The sequence below is a fragment of the Artemia sp. Qi Xiang Cuo genome, chromosome 15 (genome assembly GCF_049724085.1).
Source record: "Artemia sp. Qi Xiang Cuo chromosome 15, ASM4972408v1, whole genome shotgun sequence".
Taxonomy (NCBI): domain Eukaryota; kingdom Metazoa; phylum Arthropoda; class Branchiopoda; order Anostraca; family Artemiidae; genus Artemia; species Artemia sp. Qi Xiang Cuo.
Genome location: NC_142808.1, coordinates 59,630,952 through 59,650,252, shown reverse-complemented (window position 1 = coordinate 59,650,252; position 19,301 = coordinate 59,630,952). Strand labels below are relative to the sequence as shown.

The following is a 19,301-nucleotide window of genomic DNA, read 5'->3' as shown; positions in this document are numbered from 1 at the left end:
TGTGCCGGTACCGGATTCGAAGGGGTAGAGCCCCGTCCGGAGTTTTGCCCCCCATACTACTGTTGACCACAGGTGATATATATTTTTTTTTAATGTAGAGTTAAGGCCAGAGAGGTTAAGATCAGAATGCTCAGAAAAAGTAGAATAAAGCTTACCAAAGGCAATGCCATTATGGATGTTTTTCTATGTATGGTTGTTTTAACCTGAAAAGATATTAAGGTGTCTCTAAATTAGGCTTGTATTCTATTTGGAATTAACTATTGCCTTATTTTCATGATGTTCTTGTTTTAAAGAAGCGTTAAATTGTGTTGCATGATTATCTTTCGTCTAGTACCAAGTAAGTCTGCCCAATTCTAAACAGTACTGAAAAAACTTACTATTCGTAGGCTCGTACGCCCTTTGTCCGGCAAGGGCAAATTCTCAAGTGAGCGTAATAATAAAAAAAAAGTAATTATTATTTGAAAGAAATTCAGGAAGTTTAGAATTTTGGGGAGGCCTGCTTGTCCCCCTGCTTGAGTGTCTATCTCTACGACTTGTTGGCTGTTTTTCGGATACTCCTTCTGTTTTACGGAGAAATGTGATTGGCGGGCAACGAGCCACAAAACGCATCCAATCAAAATTTTTAGATAACTATTTGTTTTTACAAATAATATAATGAACAGTAATAGTTTTACAATGATAAGGATAGTCTAAGGTTAATCCCAAAACACATCAAATCGGTTTTCGGTTATAATTTTTCTTTTCTTTATTTTAAGAAGTTAATTTCAATTATTTAAACATTTCATCTATTGGGAGAAGGGGGTAGAGATAAAGTATAGTGGAATGTCTTCAAAATTTGTTAACTACAATATTTCTGCATATTCTGATTTAAGAAATGTTTTCTTCTGAATAGCCCCAATTGTAGGCTAATACCCACATTTGTGATATTATTTCCTGCAACTGGCTAGTGATATTTCGTTAATCTATAGACTTCTTTTGATATTATTAATATGCTTCCTTTAGAAGTGATTGTGCACTACTTCTTTACTTGCTCTTTATTTCCCCAACAGGTCACTGTCTAGATATTAATTTAAAAAAACTGTTTCTACAAAATAGGTTTTTCAAAGAAAAGTTAAGGACTCCATTAAATAAAAAATGAGCAAAAATAAAATCAAATAATCTACCAAGCGTGAACTACCACAAATCAGCATCAATAAATGAATGAAACCCAACACGAAAAGAAATTACAATAAATAACCAAGTCAAAATCAAAACGAGCAGAAATTAACTTGAGTAGTGCTATCCCTATGCCTTCCCAAGACCAGAACATATTTTGCACGTTACTGAAAAAATATAAATGTTTTTACTTTTATAACTTTAATAAATCAAATAACATTAAGATTTTTATTACTAAATATCAGTATATGTATGTTAAACTGACAATGCACATTCATTTGTGTTTTTTTCAGTAAAGTGTAAATTATGTTCTGGCCTTGGGAAGGCATGGGGGTTTTGAGCCCTACTCAGGTTAATTTCTGCTTGTTTGAACTTCCAATCACTTTGAATTTCCTATCGAACGAGCCTTTTTTGAAGTTTCTACGACAAAATTTCTATAAAAACTTTATATCCCCCCAGGGCATAACTTACAACCCTTGCCCTTGGGGCTGTGGGGGAGTTTCCTCCTCAAAAACATAACTTTCATCTGGAAATCCACTACGTTAAACAGAATGGCTAGATCAAAGTTTTTAATGAATGTGTTTGGGGAAATGGTGGGCGTGGAAGAGGTGTTAGTTGCCTTCCAATCACTTTCGACTATTAAAAAGGGCACAAGCCACTCCAATTTCCAATCGAATGAGCCATTTTCGATGTTTCTACGATAACTCCTTCGATACGAAGTCCCCTGGTCTAAGACCAAAAATACATAATACATTGTGCCAACATCGCTCTTTAGTTAGGCAGCGCTATTGCGCTGCCTATGATTTACTATCTAGAATTTTTTCCAGTCCTCCTTCTGCTTTTTAGATATGACGGGTTTTCAATATATTATTATTATATTTTAATATATTATATTATTATATTTTGTATGCATATGAGTTGCTTGAATGGCGATATGTCAACAAGCTACTTCCGGCAAACTTCTCAAAATAGAAGAGTTGGTCAGAGATAACCCGTCAGAGATTGTGCAAGGGTTTGTATTTATAAATTTCATTTCCGTGGAATTTTAGGCTTCTAAAACGGTCAAGAGCTACTCAGAGGGGTTGCCCATTCTCTTATTCTTGAATTGACGGGTTTTTATTTGGCACATTTCACAAAGGCATGACGCCATGCTTAGTGTACGATACCTGTTACTCGTACGTACGAATGATTTTTTTGGGCGCGGGTTATTGTATGGGTAATGATAAAATACTAATTTTGTTTATAACTTAAATTAAGAAGTGCCCAGAAATTTGGAAAAATATAGGATAACGGGTTGGGACTTAGATCCGACCCTTGCCCCTCCCCCTAAATACGTCCCTGACTTGTTATACACGATTTCAAAAGGAGATAACTCCTCGAGCTACTTAGAATAATTCAGATAAGTGTGGAACGCAATGCTAGACTCGGGTCCTGTGAATCTCCCTACATCCTGGCAGTTTCTGTAAACTTAAATTTTGTCATGTCTGAAATGGAAATAGTTATCGCCTTTCTTTTCAAAACCCTACCACTGGGAGCGACACATAAAAAAAGGGAAGTACAACATCTCTAAGATTAGAGTCGTTTTGTCGTTTTTCAAACAGTTCGTAATAAGGAACTGTAAGTAAGAAGCGATGCAGCTGAATAGTAACCGAAACTCTTAGAAACAGAGTTTTGATAATAATGGATTTATCAAATAATCTAATTTTAATGCTTATTCAAAGTATATAAAAGTCATCAAGTTTAACGTTACCCATCAAAAATTACGAGCCTGAGAATTTTGCTCAATTTTTGGAAGAGGAGGGAAATACCCCCAAAAAATCAAGTGAAACGCCCCCTAAAAGGGGAAACACCCCCTAAAAGTCAGAGAACCATAATGAAAATCGCACCATCAGATTCAGCATATCAATGAACCCTACTGTAGAGGTTTCAAGCTCCTATATACAAAAATGTGGAATTTTGCATTTTTTGCCAGAAGCAAAATGGCAGATGCGTTTTTTTTTTCAGGGGTGATCGTATCGGACCAGTTATCCTAGAAGATCGAGAGTGGGCTCTTTTGGTCGGAAATCAAAAGTTCTAATGCCCTTTTTAAGTGACCAAAAATATTGGAGGTCTGCTAACCCCCCTCCCAACCCCATTTTTTTACAAAAGTCTTCCGATCAAAATTTTGAAATGGCCATTTTTTCAGCATAGTTTGAAAATTCAATAACTATGTCTTTGAGGATGACTTGATTCCCCACAGCCCCCGTAGGAAGGGCTAAAAGCTATGAACTTTGCCCTTTGCTTACACATAATATTGGTTATTCGGAAATATGCAGATACTTTTCGGGTCGGGGGATTTTCTCGCGGGGGGGGGGGTTACTTGGTAGGATCTTCCATGGAATAATTTTTTGTGGGGGAGGTTTTTTTTCATGGAGGGGGAGCTGGATGTCTCGGCATTATTTAAAAATGAAAGATGATGATGACAGACTATCATTGACAAATGAAATTAATCATCTTATTACAATCATACTTTTCTTACTCTTCTTAGTATCATTTTAAACGCTACCTAAATGTTTTATGAAATAACTAGCTATTTTATTTTTGTTTTTAATTATGTTTAGTTTAAAATTTAGTATTTTAGGTGACAGTCTTAAATTCTATCTAGTATTGAGTTGAATATTTTTAATTACAATTTATAATTAGTACTTATAAATTTTTTTTGCAAAAGCTCGCCTGCTATTCTGCTTCTTCTTTTGTTTAGATTATATTTCTTTTCTTTTTTTTATGCGCATTTTCTTTTCCAGATATCAAAAAACTTAATCAGCAATTAAAGTAACGGCAGAAAAAACGACCAGCTTTTTTGGTGGCCTGGGTTCCAATCTTTCCCAAAAGATTGGAGGTATTAAAGAAACTGCCACATTTAAGTCACTTGAGGAAAAAGTTGGATCTGCCTACACCAATGTTAAGGTATGCTACGTTTTTTTTTTTTTTTTTTTAGGTATACTTACTAAAAAATTGATCATATTTTGGCCCTGGCCAGAATGATAGAATGGATATTATTAATTTAACTAATAATTTAATTTTAATTGCCATGACCGTAGAATGACTGTCGTAAACAGATAACAAAAATGACTTTAAGTGCATATTGTAATTGAAATTAAATCCCAATCAAGTTAAAACAAGAAATGATTAATTAAAGTTGTAGTTTAAAGCAATTTGTTTTTTATATATTAATATTAAAATTAGTTAATTACAATTACACCTAAAACAATTTGCCCAGTTTTTGACCCTGACGTTAATGGCAGAATTTTTCTTAAAGATTAAATCTTAATCCTTAAGATCATAGAATGACTATCCTAAATAAGTTAAAAAGTACCAAGTATATATTGTGATTGTTATTACGATTAATATACAATTAAAACCAAAAAAATTAGTTTGTTACAGTTGTAATTTAATTGTAATTAACTCATTACAATTACAATTAAAATAAATTGCCCTTTTGGCCCGGACCTTTAATGAGAGAATTGAACTTAGTATTTAGATTTTAGTCATTAAGGTGACAGAATACTTATAATAATAAATAACAAAAAGCACTAAGTACATATTGTGATATAAATTAGGATTAAATTATAGTCAAAATCAAAAGCGAATTAGTAAAATAATTATAGATTAATCTACTTGCAATTTTTTTATTACATGTGTTAATGACAATGGTAGTAATTACAATTATAATTAAAACGATTTGCCTAGTTTTTGCCCTGACCTTAATGAGAAAATGTTTCTTAGTAATTAAATGTTAAGCATTAAGATCACAGAATGACAGCCCTAAAAAAAAATCATTATTTATTTATTTATTTGAAAACCCAAAAATTAAGAAGACTTCAGACAAAAGTAGAAAGATGGAGCAGTAAAAGTAAACAAAATAATAAAACAGTAAAGACAACAATTAGACACTTGACAAAATACAAGACAAGCAAATATACGAAAGAAGCCAGAATAAAAAGAAACAGACTTCTAAGAGAACGAGTATAAACACAAACATTTACTATCTAATGTGCCCATTATCTTACCACTGCTATAGATAATATAATAAGAATAATCTGTATTTTAAAGCCTATTATAACCATATACAAAAAAGACAAATACTAAAGAAAAATTACACTCCATTTGACATCCTTCCCATCAATACAAAATTTCCTACTGCCACAATATAACGGGGAGTCCTAGACCTCATTAACTCACAAAGCCGCCTATCCTCCCCATCCTGGATAATTGATCCCCTTAAATGAGAGAGTTGCTTACACCGGAGGAGGAAAGGGCTCAACCCATAATCATTTTCCCCAAGCAAAAGCAACTGCACCCGGCCTCTTTACCTTCCCTCATTTTCCTTACAACCTTACCATAAATTGGAAGACAATTTGCTCGAATGTCAATCCAAATCTTCATATATTTAAGCTGGGCAATCCCAGCTTTAAATAAAACTCCTGTCCAAAATTCTCTTTTAGTTCTCTATACAAAGTAAGACTCGGAGATTTATCCACAGCTGATTGCCATAGTTGCACTTCTTGGTCTTCAAGTTTTGCACTAAATTTCTTGGAAAACTTTGCATGATCTTCTGGCCCTTTTCCCTTCTCCCACGAACTTGAAAATCCATTCTTATCTAATATCCTTTTGATTTGTGCTGCCCATGATGTCTTGTTACACATATGGCTTCAGTCGTTTGACAGTTTAATAATTAAAATTCACAATACTTACTGAAACGACAGTACATGGATAACGAACAAACACAAACGAGTTTTGGGTCCAAGGCGGGAGCCGAAGGATATAATTTGAGAAACCATAATAGCACCATCTAATTTAATATAATATATCTGCAAGATAGAATTCTTTAAAACGGCGCGATATACTATATATGCTGCAGAACACAAGCGTTAAACAATCATACAAGATTTAAATTATTATTATTACTACAGACTGCAAACAACGGAAATACTGAGATAACGCGGAAGAAAGTACTTCACTGCTTAAGAATGTGGGACCAATAGTTTAATTTCCCATCTACTTTTCTATTATATTTCGCTATATGTCTGGCGACGGCAACCTCTGGGTCAGCAACCTTAATTTTCGCAATAGCGAGCGAATTTCTATACCATGGAAGCAGATGAAGCAGATACTTTGCAAAACGAAAGAACATGGATCAAACTCTACTCTTGTCAGTTTTAGCTAGGAGTTTTCAGAAGGGTGCGGAGTAGAGGATATGGGGCAGGGCAACAGCATTATATAGACTTGCTAAAAGAGGTCGGTTGAATAGAATTTTACAAGATACAATGGAAGCATAAGCTTCAACAACAAGAAGAACGATAGGGGATTCTTTTCGCAAGACGGTGGAATTCTATATTTAAATTAATATTTCGACCCTATGTCCAAGGGCCGTCCTCAGTAAAACATAAATATATAAAAGAAAAGAGACTTACAATAACATACAACCATTATTCAAATGATAATTTTAAAACAGTCCCAGCATCCTTACTTCAGCGAACTTCAACCAGGAATGGTAAATAAAATGAGGTGAAACAAGGCAATTCATTGAAGTGAATAAAAAATAATTAAAAACACGCTTTCACTGCTAATCTTGCCTTTTTGGAAGCTAACCTAGAAGGTCTATTTGTGACTGGTTCTGTTTTAGGGTCTACTGATTTTATAATATATTTTGTAAAATCATTTTTAATTAAATTTGTATATAAAGCATTTAGTGAGTATTCCCCCAAGTCCCTATTCAAGGAAATATTATTACTTTTTGTTGTTGATGTTTATGATGGAAAGGCAGTTTGGTCTTCGTCGCCATTTAAGCTGAGATTTGTTCAAGAAGAAGTTTTCGGTTGTGTCGGATGGGCAGACCTACATACATAAGGTGATCTATAGGTAGAACAGAGCTAGATCCAGGCAGGATGGAAGGGGCAGAGGAATCTATTTTCCAGTTAAACAGGACAATATCAGATTTGGAGGAGTTGAATTCAAGCCCAACTTTCTGATATTCCGCTGCAAAGATTCCAAAAAGTTTGGTGATACGTTGAAGTTTGACTAAGGTTTAGGAGGTCGTCAGCATAGCATACCAAGGAAAGGTTTATAGAAAACAAAATCAGCAAAGGTGGGCACAAATTTTGTGCTTCCAGTACATAGTTATTAAAGAGGTCGGAAGAGTAGGCAGCTCCTTGATGGGCCCCTTTCTTGACTGGAATAAGTTGTCTACGCGGAATCGGGGTATGCCTTTATCTGGGGGTAGCTTCAGGCGGATACGTAGTCTTGATAGTAAATTCCGAAGAGAACGAATAATGGCCAGGTTCAATCCACGTTTACCGTTCATTTTTGCGTTTAGCTTTCAATTCACATTGAGCTTTCAAAAGCATCGCTGCATGGATAAGAGAGTGTACGTCTGACATCATGTCCTCCAAAACAAGGCTTTCTCCAGACGATTCCGCATCAATCAAGACATTTGTAACAGTTGTCAAAGCGTCGGCATAGCCGGTACTTTGCCTAAATCCGAACTGGTGTGGAGAGGTGTAGCAGACTATTTTAAGCTCTCTAGAGATAGGACTGAGATCTCTGATGCAAAAAGAAGCTGGTCAAAAACAGATGAACGTTTCCATTTGATTTTTGGATGGCATCTTCGAACGAAAGGGTACTGATCACAAAATTTTCATATGGTTGAGCATCCAGGAACTGATCTAGAGCTACTTCATAAGGTTCCTCAATGATGGGATCAGGGGTAGAAACTTCGGATTCATAATATGTATACCATTCAGCTTCTGGAATGTCAGCTGAGGACGGTGATGAAGAAGGAAGTGCTGAGGAGGAGACAAACTTAAATACCATATTTCGATCTAGTTTTGCACACGCAGAATAACTGTTAATAAGATCTCTACGACACATAGCAAGAATTTATTTTAGGAAATAGTATCAGCAAATCACAGTTAAATTGGAAATATTAAAATTGTGATTACTAATTACGATTATAATTGAAATAATTTGCTCAATTTTTTGCCTTAGCCTTAATAAGAGAATTACTCTTTAATAATTAAGTTTTCATCATTAAGATCTAGAATGACTGTCCTAAATAGTTAATAACAATAATAACAAAAAAAAAACACCACAAATGGTGCTTGATTTCACTAAAGTTGTTCTCTCAAATCTGATTTCAAATCTAATTGCTATATGGGAGGAACTTTAGGAGGAACCCATAAACCGGGGGTTATATGGGAGGAACTTTCCATGAGGGAAGTTTTGATGGGGGAAGGGACATTGCTATGAAGGGGACGCCGGACTTCCCAGCGTTATTTAAAAAAAGATCAGAAATTAAATATAAAAAAACAAGTTTTTCAACTGCAACAGCAACAACATCAAAACTTTAAACGAACAGAAAATATTACATATATGATTGGGTTCAAATCTATTTCAAATCTGATTACAAATACCAGATAACACATTACAAATATGTTTAAGATCGCAATTCAGTTACAATTTGACCAAATAGTTTACTGTTAATTGACATTTTGATTACAAATCTGAGGCTATTATTGCAATGTGAAAGTCTGAAACTCTCATATAGCGTTTGGTTTTCACAAAAGCTGGCAATTAAGGATTTTTAAAGTTGGTAATTACAAATATAAGGCTGATATTACTTTTTTTTAATAAGAATAATCCCCAGTGTGTATTCATGCAGGACATAAAGTAAGACCCTGGCGTCTACCCTAATCTGACGCCCCTCCTCCATTGTCTTCAGATATGTATATATATATATATATAATCTTATTTTGCCTCTTTTAACTCGCTAGGGAATATTTCGAGAATATTCCAAAATGATTAAACTTTAATTCTCTATAACTGTCCTAAATCAAAACACTCTTAAGTATATTTTTCCGAATGATGACTTCCTTTATGGTGCTATTCAGGAACTTTTGGGAACATCAGGGAACGTTTAGGTTCTAAAGTGATTAAATGACAGGGACAAGGAAAATTCAAATTGAGTGTTGCGGGGGGGGGGCTGAATTTTTGTCTACGATCTATCAAACGTGTTTGCACTGTAAGCTCCAATGAGACTCATAATCTACATACGGACCAGTTGCGAGGTAAATCGAAAGACACGTCTTGCTGGGATATCAGAATAGTGTATATGTAATATCTAGAGGACTGTTTAGGGTATGATTTTGAAACTTTCAAAGACGGTTGAGGGGGTGAGGCTGAATGAAACTTAGAAAGAGTAGAGCCATCGAAAGACACTGTACATTCTGACTATCAAATTACAACATGTGTAGTTCCTTGGAAACGGCTCCGGGGATAGAGTTGAAATTTTCAGTTAGTGTTAAAAAAAAGAAGGGAACTTCAAGTCTTATGCTAGAGGAGATCAAAGCTAGCCTAAACATGTTTAGGCCATAAGCCGCTATGGAAAAAAGTATCTATGCACGGACAAGTAGTGAGGTAAATCAAAAGACGCATTTTGCCAGGTTATCAAAATAATGTGTCTGTAATATCTTGAGAACGGCTTGGGGTATCAATTTCAAACTTTTAAGGACTGTTGGGGGGGGGGGGAGGATGCAAATGGCTGTTGAATAAAAATTAGGGAGAGAGAGTAAAGCTAAATCAAAAGACACTATGTGCATTCAGGTGATCAAATTACCACGTGTGCTATCCCTTGGGAGTAGCTCTGGAGATTCAGTTGAAATTCTCAGTTAGTGTTCGAGAAGCAGAAGGGGACTTCAAATTTTATGTTGGAGGAGGTTGACGTAAAACTAAAAGTTTTTAGACTGCAAGCCGCTATAGCAAAACAGAATCTATTCACAGCAAAGTAGCATGGCCAATCAAAACATATCTTAATTAAAAGATATCGAAAGATAACCTCAAAATGTCCTACTTCCAATATGCTAGTAACTGCTTGGTAAATCAAGTTGAAACTTTCAGGGATTTTTTGGGGGATCGGGAATTGATCATTTAGACACCGATTTTTAATTCGGTAGAGGTGGCGGAGTGCTTACTATGTTGTGTCTCAAATTGTCCGGGAAGTTTTGGTACTTTAAGGAGCCGTGGGATTTTTACAGTGAGGCAGTAATGTAAATTGACAGACACCATAACCAGTTTAACAAAATGGGATATCCACAATACCTCAAGAAGGGTTTGAGGGAATGAATTGGAACTTTTGGGGAGGGGGTGGGGAGTCGAGTCGGCCTCAAGGTTTTGATTGAAGAAGGGGTTGAGGTAAACTAAAGATACAATGCATGTTCAGGTAATTAAAAACCATATGTGTAATATTTCGGGGAATTTAATTTCGTATTTAGGGGGGGGGGGCAAACACTTTATGCATTTTTTTCTCTTTTTTTCTTTTTTTTTGCTATTTGCCCCACAATGGGGAATCGATTCACGTCTAAATACCAAGATCTATCAAAAGTTGTTATATGGTAGAGGATATCAAACTAGCGTATCTGTAACGTCTCGACACAGGCTTGGGACATTAATTTGAAACCTTCATGGAGTGTCAGGGGGCCAGGTGAACCTCAAATTTTGACTTTGAGAGAGAAGGCAGTGGGGGCAGGGAGTTAAAAATATTTTAAAACTTTCAAATTTTGTGTTGGAGGAGGTCAGTCTAAACGCTTTTGGACTATAAATTGCTATGGGAAAACACAATATACTCACAGTTAAGTAGTGAGGCGAATCAAAAGTGAGGCCTGGGAGATGAAGTTGTAATTTTATTGGAGTTTTTTTTTTCAAAAGGGGGGGGGGATGAATCTTGTGAACTTTAAATTTTGACTTTGAAGAAACGCCACAGCAGTGCTAGCTTTATTTTATCTCAAATTTGCCAAGAAATTTTAAAGACATTGTTGGACTAGGTTCTATTCACAGTAAGGTTAGTAAAATAGAAAGGTTAATAAAAGGTTAAACTAATAGAAGTAGGTTAATAAAATAGAAAACCTGATAACATCTCCCTGTTTATAAGAGTCACCGATAATTTCTAGCTAAAACATGTTTTATTCTTAACTTTATGTCTGGCTTCTGGGAGGTGTAAGGGGTAAATGTAATACAGCAATGGTGGTTTGTACTATATTTTCTTCTATATAAACTATAGACTTATGGCCTGAGAGCACGATTATGTCATTTAGATTAATTTTTTTGTGTTTTCTGTTCGCCGAAATTGGTCATTAGTTTCCATATTTTTAGTTAACTTTAAGTTTTTAAGGTGCCAAAGTGCTTTAGGTCCAAAGTGCTGCTCCGACTTTAGGTCCAAAGAGACCCGACCCAATCACCGAATCCGCCCGACTAGTTTTACCGCACTACGACAAACTAGATCCTCCCAGATTGTTTGTCTTCGTCCGTGAAGGCCAATCACCGAACCCCACCGACTAGTTTTACCGCACTACGACAAACTAGATCCTCCCAGATCGTTTGTCTTCGTCCGAGAAGACCAATCACCCAACCCCACCGACTAGTTTTACCGCACTACGACAAACTAGATCCTCCCAGATCGTTTGTCTTCGTCCGAGAAGGCGAATCACCGAACCCCACCGACTAGTTTTACCGCACTACGACAAACTAGATCCTCCCAGATCGTTTGTCTTCGTCCGAGAAGGCCAATCACTGAACCCCACCGACTAGTTTTACCGCAATACGACAAACTAGATCCTCCCAGATCGTTTGTCTTCGTCCGAGAAGACCAATCACCAAACCCCACCGACTAGTTTTACCGCACTACGACAAACTAGATCCTCCCAGATCGTTTGTCTTCGTCCGAGAAGGCCAATCACCGAACCCCACCGACTAGTTTTACCGCACTACGACAAACTAGATCCTCCCAGATCGTTTGTCTTCGTCCGAGAAGGCCAATCACCGAACCCCACCGACTAGATTTACCGCACTACGACAAACTCGATCCTCCCAGATCGTTTGTCTTCGTCCGAGAAGGCCAATCACCGAACCCCACCGACTAGTTTTACCGCACTACGACAAACTAGATCCTCCCAGATCGTTTGTCTTCGTCCGAGAAGGTTTAAAGTAGCTGATTATTTATTTTATTGAGCGCAATGGCATATCCAGGGGGAGGGGCTGCTGGGTTTGAACAGTGAGATTGCAATATAAATTGCGATCGCTAGTTTAACTAAATATCCACAGTATTTCAAGAAAAGTTTTAGAGATTGAATTAAATTCGGGGGGGGGGGGGTCATGGGGAGTCAAATAGACCGCAACTTTTCACTGAAGAGGGGGGCAGAAGAAAAATTGTAAGTTGATAGTAAAATATTGTCCGTTTCGTACTTGTGACTTCCCGGAACAATTTTCTTACTAACTTAGATTTGCATAAGACTATTCAATGTTTACAAACGATTCAGCACTTATTGTATATCGTTTTTCAATAATAAGTTTCATCAAGTTGTTGAAACAAAAAACAGCTATAAGGATTCACATTGTTTCATATAATTCATATCGTAGTTTTACTGAGAAAGCACTTGAAAGGCTTCTCATGTAGACAAACTATCTAAAGCTAATAAATGAAACGCCTAAACTAATAAAATGTCATAAAGATTATGCAAATAAGATGATTCTTACTTGTTCTTGCTTCATAATTGCAAACCCTTGGTTCATCGTGTTGTTTCAGATCCGGTTATATATTTGGCTCCAGGAGGGCCTCGGCTTTCCTCTGACAGAACCCACAAAAATCCGCACAAAATTTGATTTTGAGGTTATGATGGACCTTCCCTGATCTCGACGTAGCGATTCCTATGGTGCAATCTTAATTTTTATCTTCTAAACTCTCTGATAATGTCATATGGCCTTTTGATATGTTCGGTTTCGCTAAGGTCTTGATTGGCTTCTGCCACAACTTGGTATCTCCACCAAATTTGATTTTGAGTTAAGGATAGACCTCCCCTATTCTCGATGTAGCAAGTGCGATTGTGTAATCAGAATTTTTATCTGCTATACTTTCTGATATTTCCATGTGGTCTAGTAGCTAGGATATCTGGTTTTCATCCAGCAGGCTCGGGTTCGATTCCCAGTATGGGAAATTTTATAACTTGTGGTAGCGCAATTGATCGATCTCTGCAGGGTAATACAGATCTTGGGGTTTGATCCTATCAGCCGTAAGTTTGGGCAACAAGTTTGCCATCTGTCTCTGTTATACTGTCCAAGGAGGTAAAACGTCAATAGATGTCCACAATCTTTGTGCCATCAATGACTGGAGGGTATTTACCTTATCCTTATTTATACTTCCTGAGATTCGTCCTATTATTTAGACGGATTTTTTGAGAGAGAGAGAGATTTATTTTAAACAAACAATCAATTTAACATAAGTTTAGTGGCCACCCCAAGAAGTAAAAACTTGTCCAAGGGGGTGGCAAAAATACACTAACATAACAAAACAACAATAAAAGAAAAAAACGAAAAAAATAATAACCTATCTATAACACAGTCCCCAAACATCACCACAAACCTTAAACCATAACATTTTCATTAAATTTGCAATCATATTCATAATCATCACCCCCAGGACCCATAAAAATTTAACAATAACATTATTAAAAAAAAAAAAAAAAAAAAAAAAAAAACCCTAGAATTCATACTTACTAAAAAGCATCCCTTTAATTAATATATTAAACGAAGAAATATCACCTATATTTTTTATATTTTGATCAAGATGGTTCCAACTTCTGATCCCCCTGCGAAGCAAAGAAAACATCGATCGGGCCGAAACTACCTGTGGAATATTAATCTCTGCAGATGACCTAGTATCATAATCATGGGCAAAAGATCTCAGGTTAGCCAAGCTATCAAAACACGGGAGGCTTATACCCCACTGAATCCTAAAAATGAATAGAAGTGTATACAACTCCCTTAATCCAGAAGCTGGCAGTATCTTTACACGCTCATACACGTTTCGTACCGAGTCCCGGGGTTGTAGGCCATCTAACAGCCGAACAGCGTTGTTTTGTAGAACTCGTATTGGCCGAAAAATAGAAGGAAATGTTCCAAGCCAAAACGCTACTACAATACAATATATATGGATGGATAAGGGAAAAATAAAGAAGGTGCATAACAAAAGGAGGAAAAAAATGCTTAAGTTTTCTCATTATACCCAGGTTACGAGACACGGTTTTCCAAACATAATGTACTTGACGATTGAATGATAAAACATCATCAATATAAACCCTCAGGTACTTGTAAGAACACACCCGCTTTAAAACTCCATAATGTATTGCAATATCCTGAAACCATGGATAAAAATCTGGTGAACGGGAAAAAATAACAAAATTAGTCTTACCCAGATTAATCTTTAATCTATTTACCCTCAACCAGGAATATAACCTATCAAAAGCATCTTTCATCGATGTCTGAAGTAATTCTTCTGTCTTCGCGGTACTAACAGCAACTGTGTCATCAGCAAATAATGACAGCGTCTCATTCCTGGGATTTTTGACCATATCACTAACATTAAAACAACAACCTGGGATACAATCAGGCATATCATTAATATACAATAAAAAAAGAATCGGACCAAGAACTGACCCCTGCGGGACACCTCTAGTCACTGGGCGGGCGCCTGATTGTATACAAGTCATCTCACCGACTTCACCGATTAAAACCGACTTCGGCCTATTAACTATCAGGCTTCGCCTTATTTCATCACTGCTTTCCACAGTCAAAACGAAGCATGATCGTACTATAATTACAAAACCTAATATCCACTTTCAGCAGAAATTGGTTTGACAAAGACGGTAAGAATCTGGAATACGGAAACTTATTGACGAAATTATGTATCTTCGTCTATATTTCCTTCTCTAAAATGAGAAAATATTTTTTGACGATTTTCTCAAAACTTAAAAAATACAGATACTATGTTTTGGCTGAAGACAGTTGGTCCTGGTTAAACTTCCCTGAAGTAAGGATACTAGGACTGTTTTAAAAACGTATAGTTTTAGTGGTCGTATTTTAATATAAATTTCTTTTGTATTTTCACTTGTTGAACAGTTGAATACTAAACTTGAGAGTTTAAAATTTGATAATGTGGAAGATGGTTGGAATAATTTAAAAAAAAATAATTTGTGAAGTTCCTGAAGGTGTTTTTGGAAAGAAAGCTAGAACTGCATCTAAGAATATTAGTGAAAAAGCTTAATGTTTAATAGAAAGGAGAAAGGACTTGTACAAGAATTATCTGAGTGATAGATCATATGAAAACAAAAGAAATGTAAAGAGAGTGGAGAAAGCATTAAAATATGAAGTAAGGAGGTGTGAAGTGGAGGCCATGGAAAAAATTGCCGAGAATCTGGAAGATGCAGCTAGACAGAATAATAGTAAAATATTGTACTGGCATGTTAATAAAATGAGAGGGACTAGTCAATCCAGACTTGTCCCAGTTAAATATAGGAATTGGGTCGCAATTAGCAATGAAGAAAAAACTAAATAGAGATGGGCCGAACACTTTGAGAACTTGCTTAACCGAGATAGAGTTGCAAGAAAAAATATAGAGGAAAATGAAAAAGTTTGTGATACTTTGGATGTGAAGGAAGATTTGTTTTGTGAGGAGGAATTAGCAGCAGTAGTAAAAGGATTAAAGAATAATGAGGCTCCAGGTGCTGATAGGGTGGTAAATGAGTCTCTTAAATATGGTGGCGCTGAGGTTAGAAATAAGTTATTGAAGATTATGAATATGATTTTTGAAAAAGGGGAAGTAACTAACGATTTTAGAAAAACCTTAATTAAGCCACTTTATAAGAAAGGGGATAAAAGTGAGTGTGGTAATTATCGAGGCATTAGTCTGATCTCTGTAAGTAGTAAATTACTTAGTAATATGGTACTTTTTAGACTGAGAGATGCCGTAGACAAAATTTTAAGAGAAGAACAGTGCGGGTTTAGAAAAGGTAGAGGATATGTCGAACAAATTTTCACTCTTAGGCTAATAATTGAGAAGTGCCTGAGTTTTCAAACACCTTTGGTCCTCAGTTTAATAGATTACGAGCAAGCGTTCGATTCTGTTGATAGAAGAGCTTTAGTAAAGGTTTTATCCTTGTATGGTATACCAGACAAATACATTAAAGTGATTAGTGCTATGTACGAGAATAACACTGCTGCGGTTAAGGTAGGAAATGAGGTTAGCAGCTGGTTTTGTATTAAATCAGGAGTTAAGCAGGGCTGTGTTCTATCCCCCTTTATATGGATTATTTTGATGGACTTTGTTTTAAGGAGCACAGGAAAGGAAATGGGAAACCACGGAAACAAATGGGGAGGAAAAAGTCTGCTGGACTTGGAATATGCTGATGATTTAAGCATCCTAGATGAAAGTGTTAGCAAAATGAATGACATTTAAGAGTTTTTGCGAGTTCAGTGTGCTAGAATTGGTTTGAAAATTAATGTTAGGAAGACTCAGTCACTAATGCTAAGAATAAGTAAAGAAGAAAACGTGACGTTGAGTAATGATAAGATTTATCAGGTGGGCAGCTTCACTTACCTTGGTAGTATTATTAGTAAAGATGGTGGAAGCAGTGAGAATGTTAAAAATAGAATAGCCAAGGCTCAGGGTGTTTTTCCACAGTTAAAAAAAAGTCTTGAAGAATAGGAAGACAAGTTTGCTAACCAAGATTAGAATATTAGAAGCTACAGTGCTGACAGTGGTCAAATATGGCTCTGAAGCATGGACGCTCCGAAAACCAGATGAAGATTTGCTAGATGTTTTCCAGAGAAATTCCTTAAGGATTGTTCTGGGTACCCGGCTGACTGACCGTATTTCAAACAATAGGCTGTACGAAAGGTGTGATTCAATACCGCTCTCTAGGGCTATAATGAAAGAAAGGTTGAGGTGGTTAGGGCACGTTGTGCAGATGATAGATGACAGATTGCCGAAGATTGTTCTTTTCGGCCAACCATCTAGGGCTAAACGGAAAGCAGGTCGTCCCCGTCTGGGGTGGGAGGACGTCATAAAGAAAGATTTAAAGGAAATGGGAACTTCTTGGGCGGGTGTAAAAAGGGAGGCGTTGAATAGATTGGGATGGAGGAGGAGCATGCGTAGCTGTGTTGGGCTAAGGCGGCTTGGTGCTGCGGTGAGTTATTATTATTAGTAGTAGTAGTAGTAGTAGTAGTTGAGGAGGAAGATTATTGTGGAAAGCAGAGTAAGCAAGCGATATGTTTAGTTTTTGTATGATTTGATCAAGTGGAGCTCTGCCAAAATCTGAATACAAATCACGGGTTGGATATAGACGGGGAAGCCGAAAAACTGCTTTAATGACACGGTTTTGGGCAAATTTGAGTTTTTTAGTGAAGGACCGGTTTTTATTTCCCCAAACTGATCCGCAATAAGAAAAGTATGGAAAAATAAAGGAATAATAGAGGGTAACTAGGATGTCAGGAGGAAGAAAATAGTTCGCATGGTTAATCATAGCTACTTGTCTCAAAATTACTGCTGTGATGTAAGAAATATGATTAGAGAATGGAAAGCATGAGTCAATAAATACACCAAGAAACTTGGCAACCTCCATGTGGGAGGATGTCAGAGGAGTACTTGAGACCAAGAGCAGGTTGAATTACGTCTTTGTTGTAGGGGGTTCTGAATAATACTACTTGACTTTTTTTGCTATTAATGGTCATGTTATTCGTAAGGCACCACGCCTGGACTCTGTTCAGAAGGACTTGGGCAGAGGTTATTGCCGATGGTAATTTGGTTCCAGTGATGAAGAAGTTGCTGTCATCAGCAAATAGTACAGGATACCTTGAAGGGCCCAGGTCTATAACAAGATCATTGATATATAGGAGAAATAAAATAGGGCCTAGAACGGAGCCTTGTGGGACACCCCTCCGAACAGGTAAGGGCTGAGAGGATACTCCACCTAAGCTCACACTCTGTACCATTCCAGATAGATAATAATCAGACCAAGAGAGGGGAACGCCACGAATACCGTAAATATTTAACTTACTTATTAAAATACTATAATCGACCGTGTCAAAGGCCTTAGAGACATCCAAAAATAAGCCCAATACAGTTTTTTTAAGGTTGATTTGTGAGCGTATGAACTGTGTGGCGTCAATTAGGGCATGAGAAGTTGAGAATTTCGGCCTAAAGCCGTATTGGTGAGGAGAAATCAAGGAAACGGAGTTCTGACTGTCAAACAGAAAGGGAGACAGACGTCTGAAGATGATTCTCTCGAGTACTTTGGATATAACAGGAAGAATCGAGATTGGACGATAATTACCTATCTCAGTTGGATCGCCCTTTTTAAGAACTGGAATAACAATGGCTGACTTTAGTAAATCAATGGAAACTCTGTCGGTTAAAGATAGGTTGACAATATGCTTGATGGGCTCGTAAACAAAAGGAGATATTGGTCTTCAGGAGCTTATTACTTAATCCAAGACAGTCTAGACTAGAGGTGTAAGACTGTTAGGGAGAGAACCGATGAATCCAAGTACTTCACTGCTATCAGTTGGGCAGAAAAACATGGATTTAGAATAGAAGCAAGGGAGTACAGCTTGTAAGGAGGTGCGGGAGCCAGCCAGTATGAGGAACATTAGAAAAATAATTATTAAATGCGTCAGGTGCATGTAAAGGGTCAATTAATCCGCCATTTGCGTCTTTAAGGCGTATAGGTATAGACTTTGATTTTCTATTTTTTGAGAGTATATCATTAATGGTGGACCAAATCTTTTTCAGGTTTCCTTTGCAATTGAGAATTTTTGTATAATAATAATTTTTCTTCGCTTCACGGATGAGTTTAGTGTACAAGTTTTTATAATTTTTATAATTTGATAGGTCAATATCACTACTGGTCTTGCAGGCTAACTTGTATAAGTTTTTTTTACGATATGAGGAGACAATGAGGCTATGTGACATCCAGGGGCATATAGGGATAGTTTTCCAGTTAGGTTTACGAATAGGAAAACTTGAATGGATAATCTCATTTAGCCTTTGCGCAAAACTATTTGTGGCAGAATTTACCTCTTGACAATTTAAAACATCGGACCAGTCAGTGGTTCTTAGGCAATCGATAAAATGGGTTATATTTGCAGAGCTGCAATTTCTAGTAGGCGTTGGGATATTAATTCTAGAGCGTAGAGGTCGTGGTTGCGAAGGTAGTGACAAGTAAATAGGAAAATGTTCTGACAGATCCGAAAATATTATATTAGAGGACAGGTCATTTCCCAGG

General features: G+C 36.7%; 1 protein-coding gene across 2 annotated transcripts in view; it reads left to right on the top strand.

Annotated features, from left to right (window-relative positions):
• The window catches only part of LOC148943926 (tumor protein D53 homolog), a 155,232-nt gene that overhangs the window by 118,070 nt on the left and 17,861 nt on the right, over window positions 1-19,301 (top strand). For both annotated transcript variants that reach the window (XM_089101825.1, XM_089101824.1), the window contains one exon: window positions 3,939-4,101. In XM_089101825.1, the coding sequence (XP_088957951.1) occupies window positions 3,939-3,954 (16 nt within the window). In that variant the 3' untranslated portion in view covers window positions 3,955-4,101. The remainder of the gene's footprint in view (window positions 1-3,938; window positions 4,102-19,301) is intronic.